Source organism: Manihot esculenta, chromosome 16, assembly GCF_001659605.2.
Source record: "Manihot esculenta cultivar AM560-2 chromosome 16, M.esculenta_v8, whole genome shotgun sequence".
Taxonomy (NCBI): Eukaryota; Viridiplantae; Streptophyta; class Magnoliopsida; order Malpighiales; family Euphorbiaceae; genus Manihot; species Manihot esculenta.
Window position 1 is genome coordinate 30255124 of NC_035176.2, and position 15520 is coordinate 30270643.

Below are 15520 nucleotides of genomic sequence, written 5' to 3' on the forward strand. Positions count from 1 at the left end.
CTTGAAACACTTTAGATTTAAATTAAAAAATTTTATAATATTTATAATTTTTCTTTGTGAATTTTCTTTTTTTTTCATAATTTATTTAAATAAATTATTTTTATAACAACTGAAGTGAATAAATCAAATCCAGAATCTTCGATTCAATTGGGTTCGATTAAGTTGATTTCGACTTTCTGGCTTTTTAAAATTAGAAACTGAATTGACGGCTTGCACACAAAAAAACAAAGAAAAGAAAAATGGCAGTTTCATTTTCCTTCACATGGGACCATATTTGTCGTTTTCTTATTTATTTTTTTTAATAATTGGATTTTTCAAAGAGTTATCAGATCAAGCAAGCTGCACCACTCAATCATGCACGTTGCCAATTACTTTGCCGTTCTAACATTATTTAAGTGGAAATTCTTTCGGCATCGCATACGCAGGCCCAAAGAAGAACAAAAGTTTTATGATTTTTAATGAATTTTACAACAATTAATTAATTTTTTTATTTAAATAATATAAACAAAAAATTTATAAGGTTTTATTTTATTTATGCATGACACCATTTTCCCAATTTTAAAATGAAATTATATAATTAAATTTACATTTTATGATTTTACAAATAATATTAATATAGTAAAAATATATATATAACTTCCAATTATTTTCCCTCTGTTTCAAACACTCATGAACACTGAACAATTTAGTCAGTTTTGGTGGTCCCTGTGACGGACACCCCTATCAGTCACGCCACTGCATAACTTGTCCTATATTAAAGGCCTTGTACTCAAAAAACAAAAAAAGGAAAAAAAAAAAGCCTTCCATTTATACATGAAGACAAAGGGGCGACGTTTTACATTCATGGCAACTGGACAAAAATGCCATTTACGACAAGCTTCAAATCATTCCTCTCCTTTTCTTTTTAATTTATTTTTAAATAAAAATTTAAATATAACAATTTAATTCTTATATTATCATTATTAATAAAATAATTTTTTATTTTTAAAAATTTAATAAAAAATTTTTGAACGAATAATTTTTTATTTTTTTATTAAAAATAAATAAATAATAAATAAAATTTTAAAATTTAATTTACTCTCAAATAAAATTTTTTATTTAATTTTTAAATATTATTATTATTAATAAAATAGACTCTATATTTTTAAAAATTTATTAAAATATTTTTATTTTTTTATATTTATTAAAATATTCTTATTTTTTTTATATTTATTATGTTCTTATAATTTATTTTTATTATCGAAATAGTTATTTTTTTCCTTTCTGAAAGAAGAAAAAAATAGTGATGATGATAAATTTCCTTCTCCTCTTTAAAATGAATAAAAAAAATTTTAGAAAAAAATCAAAGAAAAAACAAAAGAGAGGAGGAAAAAAATAAAGTTTACTATATTTTTAATAATAAAAATAACTATATTATTAATGACAAAAAAAGATAAAAAAATTTTAATATATTTATAAAAATATAAAAATTAACTTATTAATAATAATAATATTCAAAAATTAAATCATAAATTTTCCATAGTTTTAAACACTTTAATTTTATTTGAGTCGCAAATTCAACCCGTCTCCACCAAAAAGTAAAATGAAATTAACTTGGAAATTTTATGAAAGCAATTTCTTTTTTAACAGTTGTTTGATTTATCATTTTTATTCAGTTAATTGTTTATCAGTTTCTAAACCATTAATTTTTGTATTTAGTAATTTTTAGAAAAAAATAGTTAATAATTGATAAATATTTTTTAGTTATTTTTTTAATTTGCTTTAATTTTACAGTTTTTTTCATCAATTATATTTTATTTAAACTATATTAATATAAACTTTTCCTATAATATATACCCTCTATTTAATATGATTCATTTAATAATAAAAAATAATAAATTATAACGAAATCATATATGATTTTATTTTAAAAAATAAAAAATTTACAAATTAAAAAATAAATGAATTTTTATATTGAAACAAAAATTTAATATAGAAGAAATGAAATGAATCATAGTTGTTATAAAATGTTTGATCGCAAATAATTGATCAAATTAATTCATTATTAAATTTAATAACGAATTATTGTATTACTGATTTTTATAATAAATTATATAATTCGTTACTAAATTGTGAAGTATTAAAATTGTGCATAAATTTAAAGGCGAATTTTAAAATATATAATTGAATTTAGTAATAAATTTCAAAATGCATTACTAAAATTAAATTTAGTAGGTGAGTTTTATAATTTCTTTTTTCTGAAGCATTTTTTACAGTGACGTTAGGACAGCTGTCCATTAAAATGATTCTAAGGGAAGGGGACCCACCGACTACTACGAACAAAGTAATAAGTCGCGTTCCAGATTCCAAGACAACCGCTAGCTACCCATTTTAAATAACATTAAAACGACCGTGTACCGTTAGCCGCCAGCTGCCTTTGTTTTTTCCGGCAACTTCCGCTTATACAGCTCCTCCCTGTCTGGACGGTAAAATACGTTTATTTGTATTTTAATTTCATAATGCACCATGTAAATATTTTTTTATTTATTATTTGTTGTGATGGGCAGAAATCTTTATATGCCTTCAAATATTTGTTGTGATGGAGCTCCATACAGCTTTGAGACGTGGGATTTATAAATCTTACATCGGTAGGTGAGTAAAATTAATATTAATATATAATAATTTAATTAAAAATTATTAAATAATTTAAATTAATAATTTTAAAATATTTAAAAAATAAATTTAAAATTTATTTGAATTATTTTAAATCAAACTGTCATAATTAATATTAAAATCACTCTATATTAAACAAAAATTATATAAATTTAATAAATTTATAAAAAAATGCCGTTTAATATATTGATGAATATAATATTTAAAAATTTAATTTAATTTAATAATTATATAAAATTCAATTGTGATGTGACACGTGTAATTAATGTGTGATATTATGCCTCAGAGTCAAATATCATTCATTAAATATCAATTGTCGTGACATGACGGATGAAAATCAGTGACGGAAATAAGTCAAAATCTGACACTATATTATTTACTTGGTGGAAAATAAATTTATTTTAATTTTTTAATTAAATAAGTTCATAGATATAAATTTAAAATCAAATATGTACTAACATATTAAAATATTAATTTTTAAATATTAAACTTGCATATTATTTTTAATTTAAATAAAAAAGAAAATTAAAAATTGCTTAAAAATTAATATGTTGGGACACATTTAGTCTAAAATTTAAAGTTGTGAGCTTTTTTGATAAAAAAATAAAAAGTGGATTTGTCATAATGTAATAAAAATTCCAAAATTATTTAATCTAAATTAAAATTTTTAATTATTGTATAATATACGTTATGTTTATCTTTAAATTTGATCTATTTTTTAAATTTTATTTGTACTTTTTTTTATGGTATGAGACTTATAATTTTAAATTTTAATTTTAATTTAATATATTGAGATTTAAATAAGGATTCAAATTAATAATTTTTGTATTTATATTTTACTTCAAATTATTGATTTTCAATAATAAATTATATTTAATTATTTATAATTTAAAAAATATGAATAATTTTTCAATAGTTATAATTTTTTTCAATTTTATTGGACTTATTAAATATTTTATAATTTTTTTAAATGAAATTAAAAATTAAAAATAATATAAAATTTAAAAATTTTAAATTTATTTAAATGTAATTGTCACCGAATTAAGACTTTGCATGTAAATATTTTGTAGTCCTTATATTGCGAAGTTGACGTTTGTTCATAATTTCCCTACTTAATTATTGGATGGACGTTTATGTTCATTAGGCGGCTTTAGACGAGTGAAAAGAGAAATTAATATACTCACGTCTCATAATTCTCATCTATTTTATTTTTTAATATATATTAAAAATATAATGTTTTATTAATTTTTTAATTATATTCATTTTAAAATATAATATTTTATATATTTTTCCATTAAAATTAAAAATTAAAAATCTTTAAATTAATAAAATAATATAATAAAATTTTCAATGTTAGTTATAAAAGCATTAAATATTAATAGTTAATATTAAATTAAATTAATTTTTTTAAAAAGCAGTTATTAATTAAAATAATAAAAAATAAATTTAAAATTAAAATAAATAAATAAAAAAGAAAAAAGAGTTATCAAGGGCTAATTAAATAATTTTGATATAAATAGTGTTAAGTGAAAGTAGAGAACTTCATGACAAACCATCATCTTTGTGTCTAAGATGAATCGAACTAAAACTAATGTTAATTAATTTTCTTATTCTCAAAATGACTCTCTAATTATTCTTCTAAACTAACACAACTCCATCCATCAAACGTAAGAAATATATCGAACATGTTGTCTGCTTCATATGCTGAAGACTGAAAATTCTGAGGTTGATGAGAAGTTATTGAGGCTTTAGTAGTATCCAGCGCCCAAAGCGTTTTCATGGAACTCATTAATATTGAGTTGAGCTTGGTCCAGCTCTGAATTTGGGGCCTCAAGTAAAAGGAAGTTATCTATGTCAAAATTATCCAGCAGAAGATCCAATGAATTGTCTTCCTGCTGCTGTAACGCTGAACAAGATAGGTTCCTCTGGCTCTCTGCAGCTTTCTTCTGAGTCACATGCTCCTTATCTAGAGCTTGAGGAATTATTACAACCTTGTTGCATCGAACTGGTTTGGTTTGCACGACTCCTGCTGGTGGTGATGGTGGTGGTGAAGTAATTTTCTTCTCTTTGCTCAATAGCTGTTTGCCGGAATATTCTCGACTACCCTTTTCACCTTTAGCTCTCTTTCTCAGATGGGAGTTCCAGTAGTTCTTGATTTCATTATCTGTTCTCCCTGGAAGCCTCCCAGCAATCAGTGACCACCTGCAACAGAAAAGCTTCCATTTTTTATTCCTGACAACGTTTCTTTTTGTTTTTTTTTTAAGAGAAAAGAGATCTGTGAGGATTTAAAAATCCTACCGATTACCGAGAAGCTTATGGAGTCTGATAATGAGATCTTCTTCATCAACAGAAATGTTGCCTCTCTTAATACCCGGCCTCAGATAGTTAAGCCATCGGAGTCTGCAACTTTTTCCACATCTTTTCAACCCTAATACATAAATACACGATCAGTTTCATAGTTTCTGCATGCAGCAGAGCAAGCTAAAGAATTAAAAACTGAAGCAAAGAAATTAGATATTTGCATACCAGCTCTTCTAGGGAGGTCTCTCCACTTCCCTTCTCCATGGAGTTTAATGTAATTAACGAGGATTTTATCTTCTGGAGCAGACCAAGGCCCTCTATTAAGACCTTCCTTCGAACAACAAGGCCTTCTTCCCATGACTTGTCTTAACTGTTGCTTTTAAATTAGCGTACCCATAGTTAACCACCCTATAAATCGATATTTATAGTCGCAGCGTGAATATGTGAGACTCCTATATTTAATAAGGAAGAAATTTTTATATATGAATTGTCTTATTATAATCTTGACTGTATTACAAAAATAGAAAGAAAATCCAATTAATATATACATGCAAGCAATCGAATAACTAGTGTATATAGCATTTGATGATTTAGTTCATTAATTACTTGAGTTAATCAACCTTTAATATTGAGATTATTCGCTTTTCATAAAATAATTTAACTAAATTGTGGTAAGTAAGTTTCACAAAGTCAATAAAAAATATTAATCAAATAGAAATAATTTTCTTAATTTTTGAAAGAGTTATTCAAAATTTTGTTTCGTGGGAATCCATGGTGGAGGAGGATTTAAAATAAGAAAATTTATATTTTAATTTTTGGGTATTGTCATTATTTACAAGTCAGTCTCTATATTTTTAGAAATCTATTAAAATGTCCTTAACTTTTCTCTCCGTCAACAAAATAGTCATTCTATCCTCTTTTCCGTTAAAAATAGATAAAGGATAAGAGATAAAATTTTTAAATTTCAATTTTGCCCTCAAATAAAACCCCTTATTTAGTTCTTAGATATTATTATTATTAAAAAAGTCAGTCCCTATATTTTTAAAAATTTATTAAAATGTCCTTATATTTTCTCATATCTATTAAAATGTCCTTATCGTTTATTTTTATCAACGAAATAGTCCATTCTCCTTAAAAAAGAAGAATCATTTATTTTCATCAACGAAATAGTCTCTCGTCCCTCGTCCTTAAAAAAGAAGAAGAAGATGATGATGATGAAGGAGGAGAAGAAGAAAAAAAAAGAAGAAGATGATGAAGAAGAAGAAAAAGAAAAAGAAAAAAAATCCCCTCATCTTTAAAGAAGAAAAATAAAAAAAAATCGAAGAAGAATAAAAAAAGAATCAAAGAAGCAGATGAAGGATCAATGAAAAAGAAAAAAGAGGAGGAGGAGGAAAAGAAGGGGGATAATTTGATCTTTTGCTATATTTTTAACGGCAAAAAATAGACGGAATGACTATTTTATTTACGGATAAAAATAATAAAGATGTTTTAATAAAATTTTAAAAATGTAAGTACTGACGTATTAATAATAATAATACTTAAATATTAAATTATAAATCTCTCTTTAAAAGGGTAATTATCATTTGGATTTAAATCCAATATCACATCAATCGAATTTATAGTAGTGGGAAAGTTTTACAAAAATTGAGGATTAATGGACGTACGTGGCGAACTTTAAAAGGCTGGCGTTCATGCACTTGAACATAAATGTAAAAAAAACATCTCCATTCTGATAACTTGTTTTGTGTTAAATAGATGAAATTACTTGCGTACTCAATTGATATCAACCATTGCTAACCAAGGAAATAAATCACTAAGAGACGTACGGATGCTTGTAAGTTTTGTTATCTAGTATGGGAAACCCTCCTTATTTCAATTCCAAATTTATCTTACACTTAACTACATCACTTATTTTAACGTGTTTTGTACGTTATTTATACTTGTTTTATATATTAATTACTTATTTTTAATCTATTAAATCAAATAATTTAAATATTTTTATAATTTTATATTTATATTTTAATATTTTTTAATTTTAAAAGTTAAACCGTCATTTTTAAATAATACAAAATCTACCATCAAAACATCTAAAAAATCAATAGAGACATCAATAGAGAGAAAAAAGTCAAATAGATCGATCGCTTCTTTCCCAAATCTAACTATAAAAAAAAATAAAAACTAAATAAAAAGAGTGACAGTAGAAAAAATAATATCGGATGGAAGAGGTTAATTTAAAAAAAAAAAACTAAAGAGATCGAAGGGAATATAGTAAAATTTATACAGAGACAATCATAAATCTTCATGTAAATCAAGTGAGTTTATAGTTTTTTTAATGGTAAGTGTGATTTTAATATTTATTTTACTGAGAAAGTGAAAGAAAAATAAATTTTGATAAATTAAGGCGGGCCTAACATGAATAGAGGAACATGTAAACCTACATAGAAATATTTAAGCTCTAATTTGTTTACTACTCAATCTACTTATATTTTCTTGGCAGAGTTAGTGAACTATCTAAGGAACTAGGAATGGAGCCCTCACTTGGAAATGGCCAGGACCTCAAAGAAGACGAGTTTTTCTCGGGTTGGCTGTGTAGAAGATACTCCTAATAAATGAAAAAAGAGCAAGGAGGCACTTAACCAATATCACCACCTGCGAAAGTCTGCTCTAATGACTCAAAATCAACAATTCATTTCTTACTAAATTGTCCAACAACTAAAGCAACGTGGAGCTACCTTGTACTAATAAGCTCAAAAATGCTCATCCTTTTCGAATGAAAACAATATCAGGGACTAGTTTTTAAAGAATCTGTTAAATAAATTAAAAGGTTATAACAGAATTTATTGAATCTCACATTAATTTAAAATAGTAGTAATATACGCCTTATAAGGATTTTAAACACTTATCTCGTGAGTTAGTTTTTGGAGTAAATTAGGTTTAAATATTTAAAGTTTTAATCATAAAAATTATGTTAAATTTTATATCGATTTAAAATAAAAATAATGTGATTTTATATAAATTTCAAATACTTCTATTATTTAGTTCTTATAGACAGAGTAATTATGTCATGTTTCCGGAGGAAGCAGAAGAGTGTCAAATGTAGCACAACGAGCTTCGAAACAAGCTGAAGATATCCATGGAATATGGCAACTGATTCCTATGAATGATGATATATATGGAAAGACAATGTTGGAAGTTAAATGGATGAAGCTGAAATCAGGAATTAAATTCAATGTTGACAGTACCAGAAGAAACGTATTTCAGATATTAAAATAAAAGTTAAGGAATCGAATATCTTCTTCTTTCTCCGCCTCTTCTTCTTATTATTATTTTTATGGTTTCTATAATATAGATGCAATGAATTTAATCTTTCAAAGTTCTAATTAAATTAATTAATTATTTTTTTTTAGTTTTGAAAAATTTCCATTGATCCAATCAAAATCAAGAGAAACAAGAAAAGTAATCAAAATTTTGTAAAAATTGGATAAAGTATGATTTCTAAAGATAAGGGTAGGCTCAATGTGTATTTTGGTAAGTTTAGTCTAGTTGACTCATGCTTTCTTTCTTTTATTCTCTAGTGACGTATTACTGTCGTCCTGTACCTGTATATCTGTCATTGTCACGCGGGGCATATTGTATCCTTTCTCATCATCAGATTGCTATTACTGTATCCTTTCTCATCATCAGACTGCTATTTAATTCCTTCCGGCGCCATGTGGACATGATCTTGGATGTCTAGGGGTCTGCTGCTCCGCGGATCCATCAAATCGATTGGGCTAGACCTCCTTCACTTGGACCTGAGCGCTGCTCCGTCCGGCCTGTTCGAGGAGACCTGAGCTGTATACTGGAGGACAGACCTGTGTATTGTGTTTTGATGGAATTACGGCCTGACTTTTCAGTATGGGCTCAATCATGGCCTAGGTGTCCAAGGTCCAATAGTCATCAAATACCCCTTTATCAGCTCATTAATTATTTCATGATTAATGATGGGTAAATCTCGAACCTCTAATTATTATTGCACGGCTCTAGGAGTGTTTTTATCAAAATATCTTCTCTTTGCCTTTGCCCATATTCAAATTTTTCACTCGCTACTTTGCCTTTTAAGCTGCTTCTGCTATCTTGCTCTCCTTTTTTTCTTGTAATTCATGTTTTTTCAATTCGAGGTACGTCCTACTCTTTCCATGGCTTCCGTTAAAATACTCGATATTGTGGGTCTGATGTCTTCTATCCCCCCTTCTTCCTTTTCTAATCATTTCTCTAGTAACTACACTAACACCATCATTTATAGAATTAGGGCTCTCCTTCCTAATGAAAAGATTGTCCTTCCCAATCCTCCTCTGGTGGGCCTTAGACGCCCAGTAGGGGTGCAACCTAGTCTTTTTTATCAAACAGCGCGATTTTGGCATGACTTTTCCTTTTACCTCTTTCTCCATGGAAGTCTTCTGTCACTTTAGGGTGACTCCCCGTATGTTGTCTCCCAATTCCATCCTATTCATGTGTTGCTTTCAGTCGTTTGTTTGTGCTGAGATTTTACCCCCTCTGTTGCGTTGTTCTGTATCTTCTTCTGTCTTGTCAGGTCCACTCATGGGTTCTACTATTTTGATCTCCAAGTAGGGTTGTCCATCTTTACCGGGTATCAGGATTTAATAAAAGATTGGGCTGAGACCTTTATGGTAGTTGAGCTAAAGGAGAGCTAGGGGATCAATTGGAATGTCAAACTCTCTTAGAGGGAAGTCCCTCAGGGCTGCAATGACTTTTCCAGGTTAACCCTGATGGACGAAATCTGCCTTCTTCAACTGACTTCTGTAAAGAAGAAGTATGACATCGAGAAGTGCATATTTGTATCCAGCCTTCAGGACTGCAGGGAAGCTGGTATTGTTATTTTTTTATTTTTCTTTCTTGTTGTATTTTCCTCTTATTACTTTGCGTTTTAACCGGATTGGCATTTTCTTTTCAGCTTCTGTCGTACCCATGGACACCATCAAGCTTCCAAAGAATTTCACCCTATCTCGAGAAAGCATGAAGGCAACTCTGGCAACCTTCAAGACCAACAAGACGGTGGCTGACGTAACTCGGGAGGTCTTCCATGCTGTGGACCCTGCAACTGCGACTCGTCATGCTATCCCTAGCCCTACGCCTTCTCAAGCTTTAGTGCCTGCGACATGGGCTAATAGCTCCACAGCCTCGAGGACGTCTATTCCTGCTCAGGTGTCGACTCTAGCCAAGACTCTGTCTACTCCTAAATAGACTCTAAAGGAGCCTATCACACTCGGTGAGTCCGCCGAGAGCAGCTCGGAGGAGGGCACTAAAGTTGCCCCTTTGGATGTCCCACCTCTCCAGACTGTGGAGGCTATTGTTATTGCACTATCTACGAATAGGTTCCATATGAATTCATGCGGTTGTTGGTCCCCTTTCTTTTTCTTCTACTGAACTCGGCAATGTGTCGTCCTGCTCTTTGTTATTCGAGCTGAAGGAGCACTCAACTATAAAGTCAAATAAGGTCAGGGTTTTGATGGCCATCCGAGGTCGATAAATAAGGCAGTATAGATTGATTTCTATATACCAAGCTAGCATTTGTCCTGAAATCTCATGCCTATGTAAGATCTTTTTCAAGGTTTGGTTAGTCATTACTACTCCCTAGTGACCTTCGAGATACATACTAAACTTCCTCACTGCCAACAACAAAGCGAACGCCAACTTTTCAATATTCATGTATATGACCTCGGCATCTCTGAGCACCTTGTTAACGTAGCATATAGGCTTTTGGACCCCTACTTCTTCCCTTACCAGTACGGCACTCATTGCTTGCTCGGATGTAGCCAAGTAAATCAGCAGTTCCTCTCCTGCTAGGGGACTGCTGAGCACATGTGGGGAACTGAGATATTCCTTAAGGTTTTTGAAGGCTTCCTAGCAATCTTCTGACCATTCAAAGTTCAGGACCTTCCTTAGCTTCTTAAAGAAAGGTAGGCATCTCTCTGCTAACTTGGACATGAACCTATTGAGTGTTACTACTATTCCTGTAAGCCTCTGTATATCCCTTACACAAGTTGGCTCAAGCATAGCCAGTATGACCTCTACCTTCTCCGAGTTTGGCTCTATGCACTTCCCACTAACCATATAGCCCAGAAATTTCCATCCTCTAATGAAGAAAGCGCACTTTGTTGGGTTTAATCTCATTCTGTATCATTGCAGTGTCCTGAAGACCTCTTCCAAGTCGGTCAAATTTTGCTGGAAGATTTGGCTTTTAACTACCATGTCATCGACGTAGACCTCCACGTTTCTCCCTATTTGACTTGAAGATTTTATTCATCAACCGTTGATATGTTGTCCCGACATTTTTCAACCCGAAAGGCATAGCCTTGTAGCAATATATCCCATCTTCAGTTATGAAAGAGGTCTTCTCTTCATTAGATCTCTCCATAGGAATCTGATGATACCCTGACATAGCATCTAGAGACGATAAGTAGTTAAAACTAGCCGTAGAGTCGACCGTTTTATTAATATCTGGGAGGAGATAACTGTAACAGCCCGGAAACCGAACTGCCACCGGCACTAGGATCCAGATCGACTTAAGGTCGCCGGGACCCGTAGTAAGCCTGCTATCCTGTCTGTAGACCTGTGAACTCCCATACATGATCATACATTTTCTGTAAAACCATAAAACTTTTCTTTAGTCCAAGGCTTAACCTGTGCATGCACTCTCTCTGTGCTCTACTAATCCCTACTAGAGCTCCTCATGGCCCTAGGCGGATCAAGCTCATAATGTTAAGCCTGGTTTTACTCATAAACATACAACAATAAAGAAACATACATAAACTGATCATGTGACTCCAAGGGATTACAAGTCTTATAAATCAAGCACCATTCTATACACTGTACATATACATTATCTCTGTCCAAATACATGTCCACACTAGCTATTACAAAACTCTGTACTCTTCCTGTACCCTGCTGAGTTCTCTCTGATCTCTGAACCTGCACAACTGAAGTTAGGAGAGAGGGATGAGCTACAATAGCCCAGTGAGTAGAATAGGCAAATACAGGTGATAAAACATGCTCTCATGGAATGCAACACATAATCACATAACCTCGGCCGGACGGATCAAAACTCCCTCTATCTCATCTGGGGTACCTAAGTACCATTTGCCTGGTCCCCGTAGGGCTGTTCCAGGTCTTTATGCCTGGTCCTCGTAAGGCTGTTCCAGGTCTTTCCTCTGAGGGCTAATGAATCCTCACGAAGTCCGTGCCGTCTCACATAAGCAATGTACAAGGAGCAATGCCAAGTACAAGGATCAATGCAATGCATCATCTTTGTGTACACTAATGCACTCACCCTAAAGCATATTCATGATGCATGAAGCATGATAAAATATCAGTTTTCATATTAAAACATTAAGTTAAATTCCACTCACCTGTAGTTCTCTCTGAACTGACTCTGCAGGTTCTGACACTGAACTCACTGCTGATGTCCCTGATTCCTCTGGTCCGTACCTACACAGGTGGACTCAAATGAGGGACTAAACTCACTCAAGAACATCTCTAAGAAACTCCCCAAAACCCCTCTAAACAATCCTCAAACCATCACATAAAACATGCAAAAGGAAGCTGGACAGGGCACTTTCGGCGGCAGGTTCGGCGGCCGAAACCCCACTCCAGAGACGAAACTCATGCATGTTCGGCGGCACCTTCGGCGGCCGAAGGTCTCGTCCAGAGACGAAACTCACACACTTTCGGCGGCCGAACTCCCTCTTTCGGCGGCCGAAAGTCCCTTTCTAAACCGAAAGCCTAGCTTTCGGGGGCAACCTTTGGCAGCCGAACTGCCTCCACAAAGGGTTCGGCGGCCGAACCTTCCTTCGGCGGCCGAACCTGGTTTTGCCCGAAGGGCAGAACCCTGCTCTGTTTCATGCAAACTTTGCCCAAAAACCTACCAACATGCACATCAACTACTCCCAACTAGCATATATACATATATATGCACAAAGGGGTCTAAAACTATCCTAAAACCCCAAACAAACATAACACACAACACTTAATCATGCTGGAACACCACAAAGCACCAAAAACCTCACCTAAACCTAAACATGCATACTACCCATACAAACTTCATAAAACCTTTCAAAATCATCAAAGAAGCTCAGGATCTTCACTTACCTCTTAAAAAACTTGAGGATGAAGGATCCCAACGTGGAGATATGAAGAAAAGCTCTTCCAAAGCTCCAAGCTTCAAAACTTGGTTCTTTTGCTCAAAACCTTCATAAATCACCAAAACTCTTAAAACTCTTGACAGATTTGATGAAAATCATGGAAAACATGAAAGTCAACGTAGGAGAGGCTGGAACTCACCTCTGGCTGCAAGTGGAGGAGAAATAACCTCCTTCCACCGACCCTTGGCCCTTTTATAGGTGGCTGGCCAGACCACCTTCGGCAGCCGAACGTGAAGCCGCAACCATGCAATGTTCGGCGGCCGAAAGTTACCTTCGGCGGCCGAACCTTTGCATTTCTCCCTTGTTGCTTTTCTTTCAAAACTCAAGTCTTTTAACCCTTCAAACCATGAAAACAAATGAAAAGACTTTAGAAAACATATGCATTACCCTTCTCGAGGGTTCCGACACCCGAGATTCCACCGGACTACAGGAATTCCGATGCCGGACTCGAGCCGGGTATTACATTCTCCCCCCCTTAAGAACATTCGTCCCCGAATGTCCCTAACACAACATAAACACATAGAAAAAGGGAAAACTAACCTCAAAACAGATATGGGTATTGCTGGAGCATGGACTCCCGAGTCTCCCAAGTGCACTCTTCTAGGTTGTGGTGGTTCCACAAAACTTTCACCATTGGTATCTCCTTGTTTCTCAACTTTCTGATCTGGGTGTCAAAGATCCGCACTGGCTGCTCTACATAGGTGAGATCACTTAAGATTTCCACCTCAGGTTCACTAAGAACCTTCTCTGGATCTGACACAAACTTTCTCAACATAGAAACATGGAATACCGGGTGAATTCGTTCCATAGAAGCCGGTAAATCTAGCTTATACGATACAGGCCCGATCTTCTGCAAGATCTCAAAGGGACCAATGTACCGTGGGGCTAGTTTACCCTTCTTTCCAAACCGAACCACTCCCTTCATCGGAGACACCTTAAGCAATACCATATCCCCCTCCTGGAACTCTATCTGCTTCCTACGGATGTCTGCATAACTTTTCTGTCTGCTTACAGCTGTTCTGATCCGCTCTCTGATGATAGGCACTAACTTGCTGGTTATCTCAACTAACTCTGGCCCTGCAAGAGTTTTCTCTCCTACTTCTTCCCAGCAAACAGGTGTTCGGCACTTCCTCCCATACAAAGCTTCATAAGGGGCCATCCCTATGCTAGCATGATGGCTGTTGTTGTAGGCAAACTCCACCAAAGGTAGATGCTGCCTCCAAGAACCGCCAAAGTCTAACACACACATTCTCAACATATCTTCAATGGTCTGGATGGTCCTCTCAGACTGACCGTCTGTCTGTGGATGGAAAGCAGTGCTGAAATCCAACCTTGTGCCCATTTCATTTTGCAGACTCCGCCAAAACTTGGAGGTGAACTGAGGTCCTCGATCTGATACTATCGACACTGGAACTCCATGCAACCTTACTATCTCGTCTACATACACCTGCGCCAACTTGTCCACAGAGTAGTTACTCCTGACTGGAATGAAGTGAGCAGATTTAGTGAGTCTATCCACAATCACCCATATGGAGTCTAGTCTGTTAGACGTCGCCGGTAACCCCACTACAAAATCCATAGCTATGTTCTCCCATTTCCATTCTGGGATCGGCAGTGGGTTAAGCATTCCAGCCGGCTTCTGGTGCTCTAGCTTCACCCTTTGACATGTCTCGCAGGCTGACACGAACTGTGCCACTTCTCTCTTCATTGCTGGCCACCAATACACCTTTCTCAGATCTTGATACATCTTGGTGGCTCCCGGGTGAATGCTATACCGCGCATTATGAGCTTCCCTCATAATGTCTGCCTTCAAACTGCTATCATCTGGTACACATAACCTCTTACCGTGCCGAAGAATCCCCTCACTATCAAATCTGAACTCTGTACTGTTGCCCGACTGAACAGTCCTGGCAATCTTCACTAACTCGGGGTCTTCGTGCTGTTTCAGAGCCACTTGCTCTAGAAACACTGGTGTCACTCTCATCTGTGCGATCAAAGCACCCGTACCAGATAACTGCAATTGTAACCCTTCTTCTACGAGCTTGTAGAAAGCCTTCACCACCGGTCTTCTCTCTACTGCAATGTGGGATAAACTGCCAAGTGACTTTCGGCTTAAGGCATCAGCGACAACATTAGCCTTACCCGGATGATACTGGATCTTACAATCATAATCACTGAGCAATTCTACCCACCGTCTCTGCCTCAAGTTTAACTCTCTCTGACTTAAGATGTGCTGCAGGCTCTTATGATCCGTATAGATCTCACACTTTACCCCATAGAGGTAATGCCTCCACATCTTAAGTGCAAAGATAACAGCTGCCATCTCCAGATCGTGTGTCGGGTAATTCAGCTCGTGCTTCTTCAGC

At 33.9% G+C, this 15520-nt stretch overlaps 1 protein-coding gene across 1 annotated transcript; it reads right to left on the reverse strand.

The window, feature by feature from the left end:
* Positions 1-4140: 4140 nt before the first annotated feature.
* LOC110603771 (transcription factor MYB1) lies at positions 4141-5347 on the reverse strand. Its single transcript, XM_021741671.2, has 3 exons — positions 5179-5347; positions 4951-5080; positions 4141-4854 (listed from the first exon to the last, which is right to left on the reverse strand). The coding sequence occupies exons 1-3, from the start codon at positions 5309-5311 to the stop codon at positions 4401-4403; spliced, it is 717 nt and encodes a 238-aa protein (XP_021597363.1). The 5' UTR covers positions 5312-5347; the 3' UTR covers positions 4141-4400.
* Positions 5348-15520: the final 10173 nt, after the last annotated feature.

What these genes read in the sequence shown, in the direction of transcription:
- LOC110603771 (XM_021741671.2), bottom strand. Translation starts at nt 5,311, where the DNA reads ATGGGAAGAAGGCCTTGTTGTTCGAAGGAAGGTCTTAATAGAGGGCCT. An exon ending in AGACCTCCCTAGAAGAGCTG is followed by an intron (nt 5,081 to 5,178) that starts GTATGCAAATAT and finishes TTTATGTATTAG; the next exon opens with GGTTGAAAAGATGTGGAAAA. An exon ending in CATAAGCTTCTCGGTAATCG is followed by an intron (nt 4,855 to 4,950) that starts GTAGGATTTTTA and finishes TTTCTGTTGCAG; the next exon opens with GTGGTCACTGATTGCTGGGA.